Source organism: Carassius gibelio, chromosome B8 (genome assembly GCF_023724105.1).
Source record: "Carassius gibelio isolate Cgi1373 ecotype wild population from Czech Republic chromosome B8, carGib1.2-hapl.c, whole genome shotgun sequence".
Lineage (NCBI taxonomy): Eukaryota > Metazoa > Chordata > Actinopteri > Cypriniformes > Cyprinidae > Carassius > Carassius gibelio.
This window is the reverse complement of record NC_068403.1, coordinates 30,334,190-30,359,443: the sequence shown is the minus strand read 5'-3', so window position 1 is coordinate 30,359,443 and position 25,254 is coordinate 30,334,190. Positions and strand designations below refer to the sequence as shown.

The 25,254-nt window shown below is 42.4% G+C and overlaps 2 protein-coding genes across 3 annotated transcripts in view; one reads left to right on the top strand and one right to left on the bottom strand.

The window, feature by feature from the left end:
• The window catches only part of LOC127963128 (serine/threonine-protein kinase WNK2), a 70,055-nt gene extending 47,321 nt beyond the window's left edge, over window positions 1–22,734 (bottom strand). The window contains exons 1-9 of one of the 2 annotated variants that reach the window (XM_052562856.1): window positions 22,422–22,734; window positions 21,339–21,949; window positions 8,191–8,363; window positions 7,235–7,455; window positions 6,355–6,512; window positions 4,026–4,114; window positions 3,710–3,929; window positions 1,676–1,913; window positions 309–415 (exon numbers count right to left, since the gene is read on the bottom strand). In XM_052562856.1, coding sequence (XP_052418816.1) covers window positions 309–415; window positions 1,676–1,913; window positions 3,710–3,929; window positions 4,026–4,114; window positions 6,355–6,512; window positions 7,235–7,455; window positions 8,191–8,363; window positions 21,339–21,890 — 1,758 coding nt within the window. In that variant the 5' untranslated portion in view covers window positions 21,891–21,949; window positions 22,422–22,734. The remainder of the gene's footprint in view (window positions 1–308; window positions 416–1,675; window positions 1,914–3,709; window positions 3,930–4,025; window positions 4,115–6,354; window positions 6,513–7,234; window positions 7,456–8,190; window positions 8,364–21,338; window positions 21,950–22,421) is intronic. The other variant, XM_052562857.1, reaches the window with a different exon arrangement.
• cdk11b (cyclin-dependent kinase 11B) overlaps window positions 1–25,254 on the top strand; it is a 376,069-nt gene that overhangs the window by 197,076 nt on the left and 153,739 nt on the right. The window lies entirely within an intron of this gene.

The window sequence follows — 25,254 nt, the reverse complement described above, 5'->3', positions numbered from 1 at the left end:
ATGTCTGGGGCACATAGTATAAGCACCGCTAATAACACAGACCAACAGACAACAGGGAATGAATCACAGACTATGTTATCATGCATGCTACATAAGAAAAATAATAATGACAAGGTGAAAACACGGTCCAGTTACAGGGCTGCAAACATTGTGTCACTGTGATAAAATGATGGTCTACATATAAAAGCTATGCAAGTAGAAGCATGCATGTGTACACAAACTCCTCACTCTAACAGGGCAATGCAAACGTCACAGATCACGGTGGTTTCTGCTGTGCACCAGTGAAAGTGATGGGGAGTGATACAGACCTCCTGCGCTGCTGTGAAGACAGACTCCTGTAAAGGCTGGTATATGACACTGTGCAGACCGCTGCTGTAGGAGTCCGAGTACACGGTTGAACCGATGCCACTGTCAGCTAGAGACACAGAGAGTAGATTCCTGACACAACACAACCAAAACATCGGAGTATTCTGACCATTACGACAGAATCAATGTCAACCGTCCCTTAGTTTACATGGTAACACAATGAGGAAAATGACCGGAGATTAAACTAAGTAAAAACAGTGAAATTTTACAATTTAAATCATCTGTTTTCTGTGTGAATCTGTGTTAAAGTGTAATGTATTTCTGTGATGCTCCGCTGTAATTTCAGCATCATTCCTCCAGTCTTCAGTGTCACATGATCTTCAGAAATCAGAATAATATACTGATTTGCTGCTCAATTATAATAAGCATTAAGCATTATAAGCATTTCATTATAACATGTCTTACTTTCTTTGGTAAACATCCTCACATTGAAGATGCTCTCTAGATCCATGTTAAAAATAAGTACACGTCCATAATGTATTTAAAGTGCTCTATTTTGACGCACATTTTTTACTTAATTTACAAAAAAAAAGAAGATAAACTTAAGATCAACTAAGTGTACTCAACTGTGCTATGTTGGGACACCATGAATATGAACTAAAATGCACTTTTAATTAGAGCCCGACCGATATATCTTTTTGCCGATATTATCGGCTGATATGAGCCTGTTGCTGATATATTGTATCGGCGAATATGCCGCTGATATTAACCTTTTTTAAATGAAAGTCAATAATCACATATCCCCATGTCGTTCCAACACGTAAAATCTTTGTTCGTCTTCAGAACACCATTTAAGTTATTTTAGATAAAAACCAGGAGTCTTGTGACTTGTGTCCCATAGACTGTCAGTAAATAACAGTGTCAAGGTCCAGGAAATAATGAAAGACATCAGCAGAATAATACATGAGCCATCAGTGACTCAACCGTAATGTTATGTAGTGATAAGAATACCGCTTGTACGCGAAGAAAAAAAAAAAAAGCTTTAAACATACCATCTCTATATAAAAAAATAAATAAATGCATTTATTTACCACCTGTAGTACACTTGAACCCATCTTTCATACACTAGCACAATTGTGCATTACCTTTTTTTTTATACAAAGATTGTATTTAAAAAAAAAGGTACATTTTAGTTTATATTCAAAGTGTCTCAAAATAGCACAGTTGAGTACACTTAGTTGATCTTGAGAAGTATTAAAGAATAATTTTTAGTACATTAAATGATTAGAGCACTTTAAGTGGAAGTGTACTTTTTTAACCTGGTTAGAACTACATCTAACCCCAAAGGTTCCCAAACCCGCAGGCTCACAGGTGGTGGATGTGGTCCTGGCACCGAGCGGACACACCAGAACATGCTGATCCACCTCCGGCTCTTCAGGCTCCGGCAGAACGGGCGGCTCACAGAGGACGGGCCCTGAATCGCCCGGCACACCCAGTGAGGCCCTCGGCACCGTCCTCTCCCTGCGCCACTTGATCAGAGCCACTCGGTCACGGAGAGACTTGCCCACTATCTTTGCATCGCTCTCATGGAAGAAACCAGACTCCACCTGATGGAGGGATGAGAGGGGGCTGGTGTGAACACGTGATTTTAGAGCAGAGAGAAAGAAGCCACGGCGCTATTTTAGGAACAGAGGAACACAGATCACAGAATTAAAGGAGAACTGTGTGTGGAGGAAAGATTAAACTACACACAACGCTCACACATATAGAACAGTGATGTGCATCTCCATAACTGAGGCTGATGAGACATGCATCTCGATGTAATAAATCAAAGATTAGGGAAGCAGCTACCGATGCAATGTGATACAATTCACCTCATTATGATTTGATTCAACAATGCATTATGATGCAATGGTAAAAATCATGATGGTAAACAAAATGCTCTAAATAATAAAAGTTTAGTATATGTACTAATAATTACATTTCAATAAATAGTTTTTTTACAGCTGCAAATATGTTAGAAAAGATGCATCGCTATACAATGTGACCTGGAGACCAAGAACAATTGTTGCTGTCTCTAATTTAGGAATAAGTTAAATAAACCTATGTCAAAAAAAGTAGAAAGGCACAGTGGAGAGATCAATATCTGTGTGGTGAATGAAGCGGGTGAAACGAGGGAACCTCTGTCATGTTTGCAGCTATCAGTATAAACAGCAGCTTTCCCTTCAGAAAACGTTCCCACACATTACAATACTGCGATTACATAACATGTGATTACAGCAAAAGGATTTTCCAATCCGAACCGGGTCCAGGAGGTCACACACTCTGCTTAAGTGCAAGTTTGAATATATATATAATGCGCTCAAGCGGCTTTGACTGCCTGTGTGTCCTGTATTTAAACCTCAAAACCTGTTTGGTAAGAGCTGAAGCAGGTGATCCCGAGTTCCTGAGAAAGTGAGGGTTCAGCAAGTGTGACTGAAAACACAGGCCTGGAGCGCAGCGGCCGAATGAGATGAAAGACGTCCTCACGGTCAGAGGTTATGAGGCGTTTGTTAATGGTGTATTATATCCATCTCTCTATCAGAATAATTCAATGTTGGCAAGGAGATTATTCCATTAAAAAGCTTTTCTGTGGTGTTCACAAACCGCAGTTAAATCGGGTTTACTTCACTTGTAAGGATCTTTTTAAACTGAACCGTCCTGACATGAAGAGCCTGTTTTAAGCACTACTCTGACAGACACGATCAGTCCTGTTCACACTTCTGTGCTCCTGGCTTCAGGACTGCAGCTGGCAACAGTGGCCTGAGCTCAAGAATCAGAGGCTTTTACAACTCAGACAGCATTATGACTCCCCACATCAATTATTATTATTTTTTTCTGCTAATATTATTATTAATGCAATATTGTGTTTTGTGCTTGCTCTCTTTTGCATCATTAACGTAATGGCTTAAATGTACATTGTATAATGTGCCCTGGGAAATACATATTAAATAAAAGATGACTCAGATTTATGACTTTATTCCGATTGAACCAGAGAGCATTGTCGAGTTGAGTTTTATTTGCTTCAGTTGTTTCATGTATTCCTGTAAAACTGTGCATTTGGACATAAATGTCGGCATTTTTGAGTATTTTAAAGGATGTGGTGATTCGGAGTGGCTTTATAAGTTACAGACAAGTATTTTTTTGTAGATTATATAACAACAACTGGCAGACAAACAGAGAAAACAGCGAAGGTAAGACACGTTATTTGAGAAAAGGTCATACTAATATAACAGGATCAGACCTGTAACAGAACTAACTCTACCCTGTTCTGACATAATCTCAGATATGTGTGAACCAGCTCTCCTCTCTTTGCTCTTTTAGCAGACACAGCTTGGAGAAGCTCAGAAGCGGACACACGCACCATCTCCTGTGCCACGGCCTCAGGGACCTCCTTCTCCAGGTCGAAGCTGAACTCGATGGCTCCTGCGTCCCTGTACTTGCCCTTCAGCCGGCGGGGGTCCTCCACCCACAGCTTGAGCGCGATGCACGTCTTCAAGCCGTCGTCCTCCTCCGCCAGCTCCACCCTCACACCGGTGTCCTCCGCGAAGAAGGCGTGATTCAGCAGGTCCTTGATGGAGTAACTGTGGGAAGAGCGGCACTCATTTTGCCAGCACAGGTCACAAATGGTGATGGTGGAAATCCTGAACAACAAATTCATACTACTGCGCTTTACTCACCGATCCTCTTTTTTCTGACAAATACACTCGCCAATGATCTCTTTGACCTCGGGATCCATCACTTTGTTATAACTGGCAGGCTTCACCCCCTGAGAGAGAGAGAGAGAGAGGGAGATTAAGCGGCAGTAACGGTGGAGGACCAGCACATTTGGCTCAATTGCAGACTATAAGACTATAAGACTGATGTTGTTATTAATCTTTCTCTCCAGTGAAAGGGTCCGGGAGCTCAATGGGGTCACTAGAACCCACACTACACTACCAAGTCTGTGTAAACATTTCAAAATCCAGCCGCTACTTGTTTTTCTTCAATACCATAAGTGTATCCGTCCACAGATTATCCTTATTAACATTTTTGGCTAACATAACTGGTTTAAATAATTATGTAAATGATTTTAAAAGATGTTTTCGGCCTGCAGGAATGTCAGTGAACTAATCCTTGCATTCAGAGTATAGGTGCGTGTGTGTAGGCCAAGTGCCACTAATGTTGTGTTTTGGTAATTTTACATAAAAGAGTTAATTCTCTAGTATTATTGCGATTTATTCCTGTGGTATTGAGTATAATGTTCTTTCAGTGGTATCTGTACAGGCTACTTTTATTTTTTTTTTGGTATCGTGACATCTCTAGAGCTGAAATCTGTATTAGGAGATATAAACTTGCATATGCGAGAGATAAAATAGGTACGTTATGTAAAATGTAAATAGTAATGCAAATGGCCTGGATGACTTCAATAACGTTCGTCCTATTTTAAATCGCCCGTTTTTGGCTAAATTACTTGAGCGTACTGTTGCTTCTCATTTGTGTAACCATCTCTCAGTTAATCTTTTTGAACCTCTTCAGTCAGGTTTTCGTACATTCACAGTACTGAGACGGCCTTGGTCAAAGTCACCAATGATCTGTTGATGGCGGTCGACTCTGGTGCAACATCTATCCTTATTCTTCATGATCTAAGAGCTGCGTTTGATACTGTGGATCACCGTCTATTACTTACTCATCTTGAAAGAGTGTTTGGTGTGTCTGGGACTGCATTAAGGTGGTTGGGGTCTTATTTTACTGACTGCTCCCAGTTTGTTTCTATGGGTGGCTATAGGTCTGAGATTAGCTTTGTCTTAACTGGTGTCCCTCAGGGGTCTGTTTTAGGTCCTTTGCTTTTTAACATTTATTTGTCACCTTTAGGCCAACTTTTGAGATCGCTCTGCTTTCGACCTTGGAGGTATCTTTGATGCAACTATGTCTTTTGATTCTTTTGTTCAGAGAACTGTTAAAACCTTTTTTCCACCTCAGAAATATTGCAAGATTACGTCCTGTTAAAATTCACAGTTGTGGAAATGCTGATAAATAGTCTCACGGTTGGACCACTGTAATGCTCTTTTAGCCAGAGCTTCTAAATCTACACTTAAGTTAAAATAACAACTTAAGACATTTTTTAAACTTGCATTTGCTTGTTAATTTTGTATTGTTTTTTACTGTATTGATTATTTTGTGTTCGGCGCTTTATAAAATAAAGTTTATTATTATTAGTAGTAATAGGTTTAAAACTTATTTTGGGCTGTAACTGTAGGGATAATACAATATGTCCCCAATGAACTGCATATATGAATATTATGACAGAGACCTATTGTTAAATCAGATTTATGATTTAAAAGTAATCTAAGCAGTTTTCATCCAGTCTGTCCATTTAAATGTCTGTGTTTAGCTTCAAATTGCATTGTTGACCACATTATTCTATAAAAATGATCTTCACTCTGATTCTGACATCCAAATGCACAAATATATATATTTTTTTTCTTATTCCATAAATTTCATGGAAAGTTATGTGTTTTTCTGCACACACTGAACACACGGCTGACTGTGACGTCTGCTCCATACTGCTCTGTCAAAAAGGACTGAAATACACATCACCCCCTTAATTTTTCATTTGCATTTTTAGACAATAGTCCTATTCCTTTATTATTAAAGAAAGAGAAAAATGAAACAAAAAAGATTATCATGACATGATTTTACTTGGGGTGAAATGATGTGATATGTTTCATATCAGACTGAAGTCAGAGCTGAATGTGAGTTTTTTCCATGCAAAGATTGAAATTCAGGGAATAATAAGACTTTTTATGCTGTGCATTTCCTTGTTTGTGCTTTATGAACATGCATAAACATGCTGAGGAGGACTGTAACGTAACATTGTCCACGGCTTCACGAGAGAGAGTGGGAGGTTGGCGCTTGGTGATAACATGAGTCTCAAAGATCACATCAGTCACACAATCACAGCAGTCTTCCTGAAATGAAACGATCGCTGCAGTTAGAAGACTAGAGCTCACGTGTGGTGTGACTTACACTGGTGACCTTGCGATAGATCTGAGCGGCGTTCTGGCACTCTGAATATGGGTATTCAGACGTGGCCATCTCCAGCATGCACATGCCAAACGCATAGACGTCCACAGACTCATCGTAGTGCTCCTCGTACATCTCTGGAGCCATGAACTCCGGCGTACCTGAGGATATGACCACAGCAGGCAAAGATCCTCAGACCCACTACATCTACACCACAGCTACAGCTCACGTCTGAGATCACAACCACAAAACACTCAAATAACGGGTTTCTATTGGAATACACTGAAAATGTATTCCTGTGACTTCAAAGCTGAATTTTTACATCATTACTCCAGTCACACGATCTTCAGAAATCATTCTAATATTTGATTTGCTGCTCACAAATAAACATTATTATGTTGAAAACAGCTAAATAGATTTTTTTCAGGTGTCTTTGATGAATAGAAAGTTCAGAAGAACAGCATTTATCTGAAATAGAAATATTTTGCAACATTATAAATGTCTTTATCATCAATTTTTGATCAATTTAAAGCATACTTCCTAAATAAAAGTATTAATTTCTATAAAAAAAATTTTTCCAAAGAATCTTGAAATAAAATGACTCCATTATTTAAATAATAATAATAATCAGAAATGTTTCTTGAGCAGCAAATCAGCATATTATTCTGATTTCTGAAGATCATGTGACACTCAAGACTGGAGGAATGTTTCAGTTTTATAATGAAGGTTATATTAAACACTAAAAGTATTTCATGTAATATTTACTTTTGCTGTATTTTGGATCAAATGGAGGCTGGGTGAGCAGAAGAGACTTCTTTAAAAACATTAAAGATCATTCTGTTGGAAAGCCTTGACTGGCAGTGTCTGTTATTACTGGTCTCACCGATCACACTCTTGGCGAAGGAGGCTCTCTTGAGCGTGGCCAGACCCAGGTCCCCGATCTTCACACTGCCTGTGGGCCCCGTGATGAAGATGTTGTCACACTTCAGGTCCCGGTGGATGATGGGAGGAGTGCGTGTGTGCAGGAAGTGCAGGCCTTTGAGGATCTGACGACACCAGCTGCGCAACACCTTGGGTTTCATCACCTTGAAGCGCTTCAGATACCTGGAGAAAACAAATACATGACTGGGATTTCGCATAAAGTTCAACTGCAAACATGTCGTGTGTGTGTGTGTGTGTGTGTGTGAGACAGTGAACTCCAGAACTCTCCCTCTCAAAGACTTCAGAAAACCCACTTTATATGAAGTGTCATATCTGATAAAAGATCATGATCGGATTGTCCTGAAATGCTGAACATTATGTTTCATCAACAATCTTATCTGAAATCAACAATGTTACAAGGTAAAATAAAAAAAACATTTTCTAAAGCATTTGACATCACCAAAATCTTTCAATTTGATTTTGATTGATTTCAAGTTTCTCTTTTTCTTCCACAAAGAGTATAGAAGTAATAATTCTCTGCAATGTATTTTTTCAGTTATTAAATTTAACAATTAAAATAAAGGTTTTTAATTTGTCCCTCAAATTATTACTCACTGTGTTATTTTGACCACTGGATGCTTATAAATCAGAAATCATTACATGATAATAAAGTTGACATCACTTCCTTTAAGATAGAAACAACTTGTAAGTTGTGAGTTGAGTGAGGCTTGACCATTAATAAGCTTCTATTTCACAGTTTTTGTTTCATAAACACCTGAGCTTGACTGCAAACTACATCTGCCGATCATGATTACATGAAAGGCAGTGAACTCTGAACTTCTGCTTCCTGACACACTGAGTGCAGCTCAGACTGTGACTCTAACGTTCGCCTGAGACGTCCAGCAGAGAGCCCCTCACGTTTTGAGCGTGCCTGACGTCATGAGCTCCGTCACCAGCACAATGCACTTCTTCCCCTTCAGCGGAGACTCCCAGAAGTCATAGAAGCGCACGATGTTTGGATGCTGGAGACCCTTCAACATCTCAGCCTCCTCTTTAAAGCGTTGCCTCTCCACCTTCGTCAGCTTGCGGTCCTGGAACACACACAACCAATGAAAACAGTTCATCTGACACACTGAGGAAGGAGAACTCGCATCAAACCACTGGAAAATCCTTTCTTCAGCACCACTATAGGCTTGATATTATTCACAGCTAATAAATCAGGAACAGACAGAAAGACCTTGTGAGAAAATTAATTAAGAAATGTCTTCTATATTGAGTCTCTCTTTTCTTCAAGCGAGAGAGAGAGAGAGAGAGAGAGAGAGATGTACCATCCTGCAGCACAGAAGCAGTCATCAGTATCACTGGTATATTTGTAGAAATAGACAACAATACATTGTATGGGTCAAAATGATACATTACTCTTTTATGTCAAAAATCATTAAGATATTTGGTAAAGATCATGTTCCATTAAGATATTTAGCAAATTTTCTACCGTAAATATATAAAAACATATTTTTTGATTAGTAATATGCATTGCTAAGAACTTCATTTGGACAACTTTAAAGGAGACATACTATTTTACAATATGCAATATGAATCTCTGGTGTACCCAGAATGTGTCTTTGAAGTTTCAGCTCAAAATACTCCACAGATCATTTATTATAACATTTTGAAAATGCCTATTTTGCTTCTTTAAATACAAATGAGCTGCTTCTTCCCGCCCCCTTTTCTAGATTAGAGCTGCACCATTTATTCACATGAGAACATTAAAGTTTATGTTAAAAACACACAAGTTGCAAAAACTGTTTGTTATGTCTGTGAAGGTAAACTGCTGGGAAATAAATCACATATTTAGATCTGTGTGGTAGCAGGAATATACAGTAAATAAATCAATAAATCCACTGCTCTGTTGTCTCCTCTGAGGCTGGGACTCTAAATAGTGTTCTGTGCTCGTCTGTGAAGCTAAAGATAGAACAGTTAGCATGTTCTGCTAAAATTTTCACCATGGCATTAGAACTGATACTCCGTTGTCGCTTGTGAAATCAAAATTATGGCACCTTTGGTTTAAACTTTTGAAGTTTAAACCATTAAGCTTTAAGCGCCGGTAAAATTATAATGAGAGGGTGCTCTGAAGGGGATTTAGGGACTGGAGCACTCCTTGGGCTAAACACAGGGACATTAGCCCTCACTGGCTCTGGGGCTGGAGTGGACACTGAAGGGAGCTATGGGGCTAGAGCCGACACTGGAGCGAGCTTTGGGGCCGGAGCTGATATTGGCGTGAGCTATGGGGCCGGAGCTGATATTGGCGTGAGCTTTCGGGCTGGAGCTGACACTGGAGTGGGCTTTGGGGCTGGAGCTGACACTGGAGTGGGCTTTGGGGCTGGAGCTGACACTGCAGCGAGCTCTGGGGCTGGGGCGGACACTGGAACAAGCTTTTTGTGGCTGGAGCTGACATTGGAGTGAGTTTTGGTGCTGGAGCTGACACTGGAGCGAGTTTTTTGTGGCTGGAGCTGACACTGGAGCGAGGTTTGGGGCTGGAGCCGATAGTGTAGTGAGCTTTGGGGCTGGAGCGGAGACTCGGGCCGAGCTTTGGGGCTGGAGCAGACACTGGAGCGAGCTTTGGGGCTGGAGCCGATAGTGTAGTGAGCTTTGGGGCTGGAGCGGACACTGGAGTGAGCTTTGGGGCTGGAACGGACACTGGAGCGAGCTCCATGGCTGGGGCGGACACTGGAACGAGACTCTGGTTAAATCCTATGTGCCCTCCAGAAGCTTGCGCTCTGCAAGTGAACAACGCCTTGTGGTGCCATCCCAAAGAAATTCAAAATCACTCTCACGGACCTTTTTCTGGACTGTGCCCAGCTGGTGGAATGACCTCCCAATCTCAATTCGTACAGCGGAGTCTTTACTCACTTTCAAGAAACATCTAAAGACTCATCTTTTTCGCCTGCACTTAACCTACTAACACCAGTACTTTTCCTCTTCTTGTCTTTTTCATTTAATTAAAAAAAAAATAAATAAAAAAAAATAAAAAAATAATACACACACCTGGCTATGCGTTCTATACTAGACTAACTGAGACTTGTCATGGCACTTGTATTCTGTTGTTGTTCTCTTGTTGACCTGACTGCTTCTATTGTTCTCATTTGTAAGTCGCTTTGGATAAAAGCGTCTGCTAAATGATTAAATGTAAATGTAAATGTAAATGGAACGAGCTTTTTGTGGCTGGAGCTGACACTGGAGCGAGCTTTGGGGCTGGAGCCGATAGTGGAGTGAGCTTTGGGGCTGAAGCCAGAGCAGACACTGGAGCCAACATTGGAGCGAGCTCTGGGGCTGGAGCCGACACTGGAGCTGGAGCAAACACTGGAACCAACATTGGCGCGAGCTCTGGGGCTGGAGCAGACACTGGAGCCAACACTGAAGCGAGCTCTGGGGCTGGAGCCGACACTGGAGCCAACATTGAAGCGAGCTCTGGGGCTGGAGCCGACACTGGAGCCAACATTGGAGCGAGCTCTGGGGCTGGAGCCGACACTGGAGCCAACATTGGAGCAAGCTCTGTGGCTGGAGCAGACACTGGACCCAATACTGGAGCTGGCGTTGGAGCAGACACTGGAGCGTGCTCTGGGGTTGGAGCCGACACTGGAGCCAGAGAAGACACTGGAGCTGACATTGGAGTGAGTTTTGGTGCTGGAGCTGACACTGGAGCGAGTTTTTTGTGGCTGGAGCTGACACTGGAGTGAGGTCTGGGGCTGGAGCCGATAGTGGAGTGAGCTTTGGGGCTGGAGCGGAGACTCGGGCCGAGCTTTGGGGCTGGAGCCGAAATTGCAGTGAGCTTTGGGGCTGGAGCGGACACTGGAGTGAGCTTTGGGGCTGGAGCGGACACTGGAGTGAGCTTTAAGGCTGGAGCAGACACTGGAGCGAGCTTTGGGGCCAGAGCTGATATTGGAGTGAGCTATAGGGCCGGAGCTGATATTGCAGTGAGCTATGGGGCTGGAGCCGATAGTGGAGTGAGCTTTGGGGCTGAAGCCAGAGCAGACACTGGAGCCAACATTGGAGCGAGCTCTGGGGCTGGAGCCGACACTGGAGCTGGAGCAAACACTGGAACCAACATTGGCGCGAGCTCTGGGGCTGGAGCAGAGCTGATATTGGAGTGAGCTATAGGGCCGGAGCTGATATTGCAGTGAGCTATGGGGCTGGAGCTGATATTGGAGTGAGCTTTCGGGCTGGAGCTGACACTGGAGTGAGCTTTGGGGCTGGAGCAGACACTGGAGTGAGCTATGGGGCTGGAGCCGACATTGGAGTGAGTTTTGGGGCTGGAGCTGACACTGCAGCGAGCTTTGGGGCTGGAACGGACACTGGAGCGAGCTCTGAGGCTGGGGTGGACACTGGAACAAGCTTTTTGTGGCTGGAGCTGACATTGGAGTGAGTTTTGGTGCTGGAGCTGACACTGGAGCGAGTTTTTTGTGGCTGGAGCTGACACTGGAGTGAGGTTTGGGGCTGGAGCCGATAGTGGAGTGAGCTTTGGGGCTGGAGCGGAGACTCGGGCCAAGCTTTGGGGCTGGAGCAGACACTGGAGCGAGCTTTGGGGCTGGAGCCGATATTGCAGTGAGCTTTGGGACTGGAGCGGACACTGGAGTGAGCTTTGGGGCTGGAACGGACACTGGAGCGAGCTCCGGGCCTGGGGCGGACACTGGAACAAGCTTTTTGTGGCTGGAGCTGACACTGGAGCGAGCTTTGGGGCTGGAACGGACACTGGAGCGAGCTCCGGGGCTGGGGCGGACACTGGAACAAGCTTTTTGTGGCTGGAGCTGACACTGGAGCGAGCTTTGGGGCTGGAGCCGATAGTCGAGTGAGCTTTGGGGCTGGAGCCAGAGCAAACACTGGAGCCAACATTGGAGCGAGCTCTGGGGCTGGAGCCGACACTGGAGCCAACATTGGAGCAAGCTCTGGGGCTGGAGCAGACACTGGACCCAATACTGGAGCTGGCGCTGGAGCGAGTTTTGGGGCTGGAGCAGACACTGGAGCGTGCTCTAGGGTTGGAGCTGACACCGGAGCCAGAGAAGACACTGGAGCTGACATTGGAGTGAGTTTTGGTGCTGAAGCTGACACTGGAGCAAGTTTTTTGTGGCTGGAGCTGACACTGGAGCGAGGTCTGGGGCTGGAGCCGATAGTGGAGTGAGCTTTGGGGCTGGAGCGGAGACTCGGGTCGAGCTTTGGGGCTGGAGCAGACACTGGAACGAGCTTTGGGGCTGGAACGGACACTGGAGCGAGCTTTGGGGCTGGAACGGACACTGGAGCGAGCTCCGGGGCTGGGGCGGACACTGGAACAAACTTTTTGTTGCTGGAGCTGACACTGGAGCGAGCTTTGGGGCTGGAGCCGATAGTGGAGTGAGCTTTGGGGCTGGAGCCAGAGCAGACACTGGAGCCAACATTGGAGCGAGCTCTGGGGCTGGAGCCGACACTGGAGCTGGAGCAAACACTGGAGCTGGAGCAAACACTGGAACCAACATTGGAGCGAGCTCTGGGGCTGGAGCCAACATTGGAGCAAGCTCTGGGGCTGGAGCAGACACTGGACCCAATACTGGAGCGAGTTTTGGGGCTGGAGCAGATACTGGAGCGTGCTCTGGGGTTGGAGCCGACAACGGAGCCAGAGAAGACACTGGAGCTGACATTGGAGCAAGCTCTGGGGCTGGAGCCAACCCTGGAGCTGACACTAGAGTAGACACTTGAGCGAGCTTTGGGGCTGGAGCCGACAATTGAGTGAGCTTGGGGCTGGAGCTGACACTAGAGTAGACACTTGAGCGAGCTTTGGGGCTGGAGCTGATACTGGAGCGAGCTCTGGGGCGGGAACCAGCACTGGAGCGAGTTCTGGGGCTTTACAATGTCACTTACAATCGCTACTTGCATTCTCAGACTTGCACTCTCCAACACTTGTGCTTCCACTAGCGAGGTCACTTGCAGTCTTTATTTATTTATTTATTTATTTATTTATTTGTTCTATTTATTTATAAGTTTTTGTTTTGAATCTCTCAACATTTTACAACAGTAACCAGGTGGTGAAGACAAGAAAAAATAAACTAAATTGCAATGTCACTTGCAATCGCTACTTGCACTCTCCGCTACCTTTGACGTCACTTGCAATCAACACAAATCGTGCATGTTGCCAATGGAGACAAGACGCTGTGGTGGTGATTGATTAAACAAATAAAATAAATTAGTAGGCCTACTACTATACACAAAGTTTTTCGTTAAGCGTTTTCCTCCTGTAGAAAAAAACAAACACCTAATATGGCATAATGTATTAGGATACGTTAAGTTCAATTAAAAGACCAAATTCGATATATAGTTATTATTTAATGTACAATAAGGCAAGCAAATGGCTATGAACACAATGTGAACGCTTAATGTGTCCTAATAACAGACTAAGATGATAAAGACAATTCAGCAGGCATAGCCTATATGTCTTGTTGTTGACTCAAAGTATATACAGACCAGCAAATATGAACGTGCATTACGAAATGCATTAAGTGATTTTAAAAGGATCAGCTCCGAACAGGCAGGCAGACGAGTACAGAACGCAGTGCGTTAAATTGTACATTAAACGTTTTCCTCCTATAGAACATCATTATAAATAAAACACATAATGTAGCTTAATGGACAAAGACAGTGATATAAACGAGTTGTATACAGTTTATTCTATATGGAAAAATGCTTAAAGAGAAACTTTGCGTGTTGCGTTTATTCACGATTTGTGTCGATTGCAAGTGTCGCAGGTAGCAGAGAGTGAAAGTAGCGATTGCAAGTGACATTGTAATTTAGTTTATTTTTTTCTTGTCTTCGCCACCTGGCTACTGTTATAAAATGCTGGGAAATTCAAACAAAACGTAAAAAAAAAAAAAAAATCAATAAAATAAAAAATAAAGACTGCAAGTGACGTCACTAACGGAAGTGCAAGTGTCTGAGAGTGCAAGTGCAAGTCTGCAGCCAGACCCTCTTGGATAACGAAGGGCAGAGAGGTGATAAGGATAACTAGTAACAAGGAACAGGTGATTACTAACATTGGGGAAAGGAACTGGAAGGACCAAATAAGGACAGGAACTAGATGTAAACATAAACGTGACAATATGTCAAATTTAAAGGCGATTTTCTCTATTTAGATTTTTTTTGCTTCCTCAGATTCCAGATAATAATATTTTTATCTCAGCCAAAAAGGAGAGACGATTTAATTTTAGCCGCATTCACTGTGAAACTTGCTAATTAGCACATTATTATTATAAGCAATTTGTAAAGATTCATTAAAACACCTTACACTCACTTCTGTAGGTGAAGCTGGATCCTGAACGATTCACGGAAACATAGACATATTTATGTAGATTGAGGGCATGTTCCCTTCAGAAACTACAGTAATCTACTGTGACTTCAGCGGCTCAGATGTTAGGAGAAAATGATGACTGCTTTGTTCATTATAACATCCAACTTCCAAAAACAATCTCTTAGGAGTCATTCTTGTCCACATCTGCTCCAGCGCTGAATCACTTGAGGACTGATGACAGTCACTCAGGGACGGAGCTCAGGTAAAACACCAGTCTGTGCTGAAACACTACGGTCAATTAAAGAATCGGGCATCTGAGACCGGCTCGATTTGAGAAAGGGGAAATGGATTTAACGAGATTAAAAAAATGAAAATAAAACATTATTTTTATCATTATAGGGTGGTTATGTACACACGCTGCCAACACACATTTCAGTGCATATAGCATCTGATGACCCCTTTAATGCCAACTTTAAACCAGAGTACATCTGAAAGCATAAGTGTCATTTTTAGGCCTGATGAATGTGCACAAGGAAATGTACTTGTGCATAGGGAGAGGCTTCTGCAGCTCCAGCAGTCTGTCTCATGCATTATGCAGCGGTTGCTTCATGCTCCACCTCTGCTCCATCTGCATCACCTCATGCTCACAGTGCAGCTCTGCTAATGAAGGTTTCAGAGCACACTTCCAGTATAAGGTTTGGAATTAATGTTGATGAAAAAGGGCTGCATTTATTTGATCAATAATACAGTAAAAACAGAAACAGTGAAATATTAGAATTTTAACTCTTTGTCTCTTTGTTTTTAACTACATTGTATTCACATTACATTTAAAAATACATTAATACCCTAATATAAAGTGTTATACTGCTTTCTGTGTCAGAATATTGTACAATTATTTGCTGTGATCAAAGCTGAATTTTCAGCATCATTACAGTCTTCAGCGTCACATGATCCTTGCATTTTAAAACAGAAAATTATATAAATATATGTTTTAATATTTTCTCAGTATTACTATATCTGTCATTAAATAAGTGCAGCCTGGGTGAGTATTAGAGGTATAAAGCGACCTGGTGCAGCATGTGCATTTCTCAGTGTCTAATATATTTCTAGATTTTTTTGAAAAACAACAACTAGCCCAGTCAATTTACGAAGCCCATGAAACAGACATAGCTTGGGTCTCTCTTTATGAAAACACCAGCACATCTGTATGACTCAGGGATCAAATGAATGAATCTCCTTTACCCACTGCTTCTCTCATACTATACACACTGACAAACACAGTTCACAGAATATGCCGTTTCTTTGGGAAGCTTTATTTATTTCCTTTTAAAATGAGTGTAGGAGCACAAATAAAAGCATCAACAGTCTCCCATCCTGCTGTTCCCTAGTCTAATGATTCAGTGATTTCAGACAGACAGGTCTAAAGATCTGCTGTTAAACTCACAGGAATTAATCAATACACTTCTGTTATAGCCCTGCACAGCTCTATTAGCGTTTATTGATAGAGCTATAATATGTGCAGTCATACTCACAGTTGAGCGCACACTGAGGAAATCTGCATGTTTCCATTCCCCAAACCATATCACAAAAACTGCATGAGTGTGTGTGTTCACACTTCATGAATAAATGACTGCACTCACACACACAGTGAGACGCCTGTGTTTAGTCAGGACTGACAGAATGACACTCAGTAGATTAAAAAAAAAGCAGATTAAAGGATAGTACTCTGCCCAGTACATTGATCAAACCCGAATGCACAATAAAGACCCCATCAAACAGCAGTTTCCTCTCTTATTATTTCAGACAGGAAGTACTGAACTGGGATGCAGTGAAGGGCTGAATATCACTAAAGTGACCAGGCTTCAGGTGGATGATCTGTCAATGGCAGATACTCTTAAAGGGGCCGGTCAGATTTTAATGTCAGCATGAAATGAATATTCACCCTATGCATATTAACCGTGCAATTTTAAACTTAAATTACTAAATGATCATGTAAATACTAATGTACAAAATGTGCTTCACAAAAATACAGAACACTAAAATAATGCTATAAATATAAATTTAACAACATAAAACCCTAATGTCCATACATGTTAAAGGAAAAACTAAGAGTAAGCAGTTATTTAAAAAAAAAAGTTGAGCTGTGGGATTTACAGATTTCACTGAAAATAAGTCGACTTGCTCTTTTATGTGAAATGTAATTATCATTTTCTATAATTTACCTAGTACAGCTTTTCACCCTATAAAATATGGAAACTTATGGTTAAGCAATTACCAGGATTTTGCTGTAGCAAGTTTAGAGTTTTATCATTAAAATGGTGTTCATTTTCACAGTGTGCACCACAGGCCAATTTCACAGCGTCTTTAAAAACAATTTAATAGATACAAGCAGCGTTATTCAGATATTTTTCATCATAGCTTTCATATTGCACTGTCCCGTGTCAGACATTAATAGAGGACACTGTAATTGATAATGTATAAAATTACAAAACCTTTACATTAAGGTCATACCTTCTATAACCTTTAACAATTTCTAACAGCACTCTGAAAATAAAAGAATATAAACTTTAAACGTCTAAAGATTCATGAAGACATGAATTTACTAATTAAATGACGTAATTCTGTCACATGTAATGTAGTTAGTCCCCAGCAGTGAGTTTAGATGGTCTTTCAGTGTCATGAACTCGGTGGCTTTCAGTGCACTACTGACCTCAGCGCTTTACTCCGGCCCTGAATAGAGTCTGACCAGGTCCTGACTGACCCACTGACCCCACTCCACACATCAGAACAATCAGCCCAGTGAACGCTGAGGTCAGAGGTCAACACACGCTGACGCTGCGGGTTCACTTCCAGAGATATGATGAACCGGACAGTAATGAGCTTCTGTTATCAGCTCACAAATACTGGTGTGACCGAACGATCTGTCCATCACAGGCATTTCATCAGCTTTGTGTTTCAGTAATGGATAATAATGATAATAATGATGACGATGTCAAATCTGCTCCAAGGCCTGTTTTAAACACTCCCTGTCATTGTAAATATCCAAACGCTATCTAAAAATTAACACAAAGTTGGAAAGTTAATCAGCATGCACAAATAATAGATCTCTGACCTAAGCAATAAGCTGTGGTTTACAGTGACTTTATAACAGCTAAGAAGTGTTGTTATGGGATGTTCTCTGTCTGATCCATGGAAACTATAAAGACCAGTCTCATGACAACAGGAAAACTAATCAAAAAGATCAGCATTTCTCAAATGACATTAAAACTAATGTGCTGTGCTGAAACTGAGCAGGTACCCTCAGGCCGTGGTAATCATAGCACACACCAAGTTTAGTTTTAATACGCTAAATCATTGCAGAGATATAGCCTCATGTCCATTTCATTCACGTGTTTTTCAACAGTTTGATTAATCAGCATGAACTCCATTTTATTTTGTCAGCATGCCTCGAAGATGATGTGATTCAGTTTTGTGAAAAGATGGACAAATGGCCAATAAGAAAAAAAGTATATGTTTTTAAAAAAAAATGTAAATGGCAAAAGAAAAATCATTAATTGGCTTGTATTAATTTACGTATTTACCACCGCTGGGAAAAGCTCCAATACAGGTCTGGCTCCATTCAGACTCCCAAATTTTTATGTCTCCCATCTTCTGTTCTCGAGTCTTTAGAAAAGTTTAGATGGTATTTATTCTGTTCATCTGGTCTCTGTATAATCCAGATTAAAGTTCATAAGTGCAGCGCTGCTTTGTTTACAGCGGTAACCAAGGAAACGCTTTAAGCTCCACCTGCTGGCCGAGAGTGGATCTGCGTCTCGCTCAGCTCGTCTGCTGTTTCTGTTTCATGCACAGAGACACAAAACTGAAGTCAAATCATTCTTACACAATTATACAATCTAATCTAGATTAAAGACTGCTCATTTTGCATGTATGCAGCATCTTTGTTTGGAAACAGATTAAAATACACTGGTTGCCTCTCATTTTAAATGGAAAGTTCACAGACAAAGCCTCAGTTTGTTTATATGAAGAGATTTACTTTATTTGTGTTACTGTTGATTTGGGGCTTTTTGAAAATTTCAATTTATTTTTGTTATTTATAATTACATTATATTTAAGTTTCGTCCCTACATTATATTTATGGTTCCATCCCTAGCCGAGGAGATCTCTCACTGCATCACTGATCTGTGCATCATCAAGACCTTACACTTGAGCTCGGAGGAATAAGAATCAGAAACAAATGGTGTTTGTGTCCAGGCTAGTTTGAGGACGAGCGGTGCATTCGGCTCTGTTCTGTTTTCTTCACTCCAGCTATTTTTGGGCACAGTAACACATCCTACGTGAACGCCCCGTTTCTCGTCTCCCGCTGCAGTCACAACAGCAGCATCCTCATATCTGCTCCTTCCACACGGATGAACATAGCCTCTAACTTCAGGTTTCCTTGGCTTGGTCTCGTTTCAGCTGTGAGCTAGTCGAACCAACAAGGATCGAAACCGTTAACAAAAAAGATTCCTTTTAATTAATCACATTTTTTAACCAAGGCCAGTGTGAAAGACACTCGAGACCGTTGACTGATGTGTAAATATATGTTTCCAGCCACCTATTTTTATGTGCATTTTGGAAATCGCTTAAAAAGAGCAGTATGGAAACACCAAGATGTGAATATATTCTACAAATACCTATAAAAAATGTATGTGCACAATTGAGTAGGATAAAGATCTTAGCCGATAAGACAAAATGTGCATAAAATCGGAAAATCTGCATGTTTGTGCATCACACAGAGGGCACACATGTGAGGGCACTTAAAGAGCTGCGAGTGACACACTAATTACAGGCTGATGGAGGACAGTTGTGAGCCATGAGCTGGAGAACATCACTTCTGCAAGAGCCCCATGAACCTGCAATCTGTGAACCACACAGCGCTTTGAACACGAACAGAGTAAAAGTGATCTGAACACCTGGCATCCTCTCGCTAAACCAGTATGAACGCACAGATCATAATCTCACATGCAGTAAGATCAGGTCATGTGACAATGAGACGTTCTGTTGCATGTGCCTCTCTTATCTTCCTCTCTCCTGGCAGCAGGGTTTGGGCAGCTCGAGGCCATTCAGTGTATTTCCCATGAGTCTGTGTGAGCGCGGCGCTGTTGACACAGCAAAATTCACCTGATGTGGCTTCATCTGTCAGGCAGGACGCCAGACCACCATTAACAGATTCGACTGAAGCACGAGGACTCCACAGTCCACAAGATAAAACACTTTCTGACATCTGTATGATGAGGAACTCCACAGAAGCTAAAGAGACACGTCCTGATAGAGACGGACGCTATGCTTGTGCTGATCCGAGGTTTACAACGGTTTATGAATTTAATCAATGCGTTTGCTTAGTTCATGCATTCCCTGGGAATTGAACCCACGTCCTTGTTGTTGCTAGCACCACGCTCAGCTGTTTATGCTCTGAAGTGCCATGGAGAAGTGTTCTGGAATAATGTGTGCTCACGATCCAGACAGACAGTGTGACGAAGGAGGATCGGTGGACATGCCAATAATATCACCAACACTCAGTCAAACCTGCTTCAAAAGAACATCATTTGAAAAGAAGACAAAGCTATCGGTGTCTGAATCCCTAAAAGTACGTTTCCTGCAGTGAAAGGCCAACAGATCCGAGAAGAATGATTTCTCACCATGGTCGACTGCTCTTCCTCTACAGAACCAAATCAACAACAGTATTGACCTAGTTTACAGTGTTTACCCCAAATCCAGCTCAAACACAGGCAGACAAACCCAGACACGACTGGATGTGTTTCTGTGGGTCTGAGATGCCCATCAGTGACGCCACATTCCTGCAGCTAGATGCGTATCGCACACACACACACACACACGGAGGAACTGAAGCGGACGTGTTTTAAATCAGGCTGCAGCTTTCAAACGCATCTGAAGAGGTGTTAAAGTCATCTGAACGTCTTTACAGGACTCCTGAAGTTTGATTTGATTTTGATTTTCACTGCATCCATGATTCCAAGCATCTGCTTCTCTGTGTTGTGTTAAACTTAAGCCGATTTAAAGATGCATAGATATTTTGAGCTGACCAACAAACGAAACAAGGTTTTATCACAATAAGAGTGATTGATGATGGTCTTGAACGCATCTGTTGGAAATGATCAACACACCACTGTATGCCTTCTGTATAATCTGGTTCATTATTTGGCTTGCATCTACTGTACTTCAATCAACATGGCAATCAAGTACAGTACGATAGCATCCATCACTACACCATACTACTGTTTATCCTCTGACAGATGGATTTTTAATGTTCCTTTAAAAGATTACAGTGACTCAGTATGCCACCTCTCACGAATAATGCATCTTTCCCATAAACCCTGCACTGACTTCATCTGCATTATTTCACCAAACTAGTTATTTGCTCCTTAAGTGGTGTTTTCATTGAACAGTACTTTTACTCTCTCTAATAGTGTTTGTGTAGCCAGGATTACTGACCCAGGCTGAAGACGGAGAGGACAGTCAGACATACAGAGAGTCCAACAACCCTTCACTCAACACTTCCAGATCTGAACAGAAGCATTACGCTATCAAACCCCAAATATAAACCACTGCCATGAGCAACCAACCTACCCATGACAAGCTGCTTTGACATTACATTTGGAATAAACATAAAAATGCCCTGTTTCCCACGCCACTGGCAGCTTGAGGTATCACCATCACACAAACACACACGGATCGAGGAGAACATGCAGAAACACACCTGAAGTTCACACCAGGCCACCTCCACCCAGGTGTCCGTGTCCAGGCCCTTGTAGACCGTCTTGAAGGAGCCGCGGCCGATCTCGATGTCAAACTTGAGGAAGCGTCCGCTGGGAGAGGTGGCCACGGCCTTCATCTCAGCCTCCTCCTCGTTCTCCTCGCTGGCCGTCTTCATGTGAGTGTTCAGGCCGTCCGCTCGGAGCTGTGCGCCGCTGCTCTCCAGCTCTCTCTGATCCGTCTGGCTCTCCGCGCTCCGTTCCTCCTGTAAACCGGAGCGGACCGCCAGAGTCCTCCGGGGGACGCTGAGCTCCTCACACTCCAGGGGGCAGTCGCTGGCCTGGGGCTCGTCATGATCGGTGAACCACAGGCTCCTGCGGATGAACCTCTGGCGTTTGGAGGAGGGATAGGAGCTGGGGTCGCTGCCGGCACGCACCAGCGCGGAGCTCTCCAGCTTGTTCACGTTCCCCTCACTGATGGTCTCGTAGATGTGGAGCTGGAGCTCACACTGAGAGTTGGGCACGGATGAGGCGCAGCACTCGGCTTTGGGCTCCATGGTCTGAATCAGTCGCAGGTTTGAGATCGAACCTCAGGGGAGCAGCACTGACACTCCATCTGTGGAACAACATATTCATCACAACATTTTCAGGAAATCAATCTTCATTCCTGTATGCATGGAATAACATTTGCCAACAGAAAGCACACTTTTCATTTTGATCTCCTCCAGTGTCATTAAAGAAATTAAAAAATAATAATACATTTTGTATGTAAATTTACATTTTCTCCCCTTTAAACTAAACTCAAATGCAAATATGGTTTTATCATTAAATAAGCACACATTTGCATATTATATGAACAGAAGGCACGTAAAACGACATCTTTTACGTGTTTCTTCATTTATTGAGAGGAAGAGGAAGGCCACTGTCAAAATCCATAGTAATGAAATAAAACACTGGCATTGAGCATGTTTTCACCTTTTTTTTTTCTAAAGCGCAATAAAAACGAGATTAAAAAAATGACTAGAAAAAGGATTCAGTATCTTCTTCTTTTTTCAGTCGAGCTGCTATGAAACATGATGCATACTTACAGCGTGGACAAATGTCACTTTAAGAGATTGGCCTCTAAATGCTAACCAATGCTAAACTAATCGAAGAAGGTTTCATAATAACAATTCAATGTGTATAAAGACGCAAGTTTTTATTTAGAATATTTGTAAAACTGCTGAAATATCGCGTCAACGTCAGAATTTCTAAATGCTTCACAATCCGTGGTTTAAGCTGCGATATCTGCCCAGTAATCCGGCTAGCGATGATGATGATGATGATGATGATGATGATGATGCTGCTGCAGGTGCACAGCTCTGATGTCCTCCGTCACATGCACCGATCATAAAGCAGCATGATGGGTAACTCACATGAGAAGCTCGAGCGTCGCTGGCGGTGTTTAACGCGGCACAGATGACGCGCTGACCGCAGATAAGACACGATCCAGCAGGCGCTCACACACAGGAGTGTCGCGTCGGAGCTGCGCGTCTCATTCAGCTCCTCCACGCCCCGCGCGCGCCGCTCCAATCACAGCGTCATTCCCAGCATTCCTCTGCCTCCTCCTCACCTCACACCACAGCAGGAGAACTGCAGAAGGAGATAGTTCGCAGGATCTCCAAGCAGCTCTTTTCCTAGCAGCAATAGCACGAAGGGAACAGAATCCTTAAAAAGTATGATGCTACTCATGCACTTACATGCAGTCTTTTAGCAGACGCTTTTATCCAAAGAAATCAAAATCAACCAAAGAACAAGTGCTATAATAAGTCTCAGTTAGCCTAAATCAGTACACATAGAAAGGGTTTTATTTTATTATTTTTTAAATGTTCCTGTGGCTCTGTGGTAGAACATTGTGTAAGCAGTGCAAAAGGTTGTGGGTTCTGTTCACAGGGAACACACATGATGATAAAACAAATGTTTATCCTTAATCCTGAATTCGAGGGTCAAATAAAGACAGAAGAGGTGTGTTTCCAGCCGATTGTTGAGGATGCAGGCAGCTCATTCCACCAGGACGAAACAGTTCATTTAAGAATCAGTGAGAGTGATGTTGTACCTCTTTGGGATGAACAATACAGTCAGGTCAAGTTTCTTTAAATTGAAACAGCTCAGATTTACATTTTATTCTGTGACTAGATTTAAGTCTTGTCTGTGAAACCGGGGGAAAGCTGTCGGCTTGTTAAAGGGGTCATCGGATGCCAAATTTGTCCTTTTAGGGGTGTCCCATTTGTCCTTTTAGTGTTCAGAAGGGTGCTTTATCTCACAATTCTGACTGTTCTTCTCATTCGACAAATAATTCAGAGTTTACATATCTTAAGTGTTTTTTTTGTTTGTTTGTTTAGATTTTTTACATTAAATAAAGGTAACTGCATTTTTTTTATTACAGGTTAGAGTACATTTATACTTATTTATACTGTTTTACAGACTAAAGCCTGAAGGTGTGTTCTTGAATTTCCTTCACGTGTAACACAATCCCCAGTCAGACAATACAAGCTTCGGCTCGGATATTCACAGTGACATTTGAGTCATGGCACTTTCTGTTTCTCTACAGCTAAAGACCAGACTTATGCCTTTAAAAACAAACAAGAGAATATATTTGTAGCCAAGCAATATTTGCCCCAAAAATCTCTATTTGCACATGCATTTTTATGAGTATTTAAGTTAAGATAACTCTAATGATTCTCTTTAACTGGGCAAATGTACCACACAAAGTATGAATAATAACCAGTATGCAGTGTAGAAGAAGTGATAAATGCAGTGTAGCATTGAAATAGTCCAGACTGTGAATACGTGAGTGAGAGACGACGTATATAAATACTGGATGAGTGTAAACCAGTCATGATAGATCATATACCATCCTCTTCCCATCGCTCCCTGAATCTGCTCAGAAACACTGAGGTCTGGCAAACCTGTGACGGTGAGGACACAGAAGCACAGGAGAACAGCCCAGTGTCAGCGATGGCAGCAGACACTACTGAATTAAACACGGCCGCTGGTCCTGGACTGCAGGTGGGTCACACAGACGCTAAACCAAGTCTGTCATTGGTTTATACAGAGCTGTAGAGTATGCCACTGACCGCTTAACCAGACTCAGAACTGCTGCTTTATAGGCTCTTCATTTTCCTTTTTGTGCTGTTGCTCTCCTTGAGTGAGAAACTCCCAGAAACAGACAGATCATCAAATGACAGAATCAAACGTTCGTAAAGACCTGCTGTAAGGCAGAATTTCTCTCACTATATTAATTTATTGCAATATGGTAATGTCCATCTCAGGCCTCAGAGAGCAGGAATATCCTATCAAAGAACACAACTGCAGCTGCCCTGACATGTGCTTGTGTTTCTATGTAGAAGAGCTTCTCTGAATAAACACGAGGAGAAAGTGAAGTTTGTGTGAGGGAGTGAGTGTGTGTGTGTGTGTGTGCGCGCACGCGTGTGTAACTAAAAGCTCTGTAGAGAATCAGGGAAATGTAATTTCCCTTCGGTGGATCGATGAGCCGCTGGAGCGCAGCCATCCTGAGATCAACAGCATGAGAGAGTGAGGAGTCTTCATTACATCTGCACGGTCAGCAGAGGAATACTGATAGGAAAGATGGAAGGAGAGGGACAGAAGGAAACAAGGAAGGAAGGGTATCAGCAACACTTAACCCCCAAAAATTTAAATTTGCCAAGACAATCCCAGATCAGGATGAGTTTGTTTCTTCATCAGGTGTGTAGAAATGTAGCATTGCATCAGTGTCTCATCAATGGATGCTCTGCAGTGAATGGGTGCCGTCAGAATGAGATTACTTGTAGATTATGTTTTTATCAGCTGTTTGGACTCTCATTCTGACGGCACCCATTCACTGACAGCTCAGATGTATATTGGTGTGTGACTATTACTCTT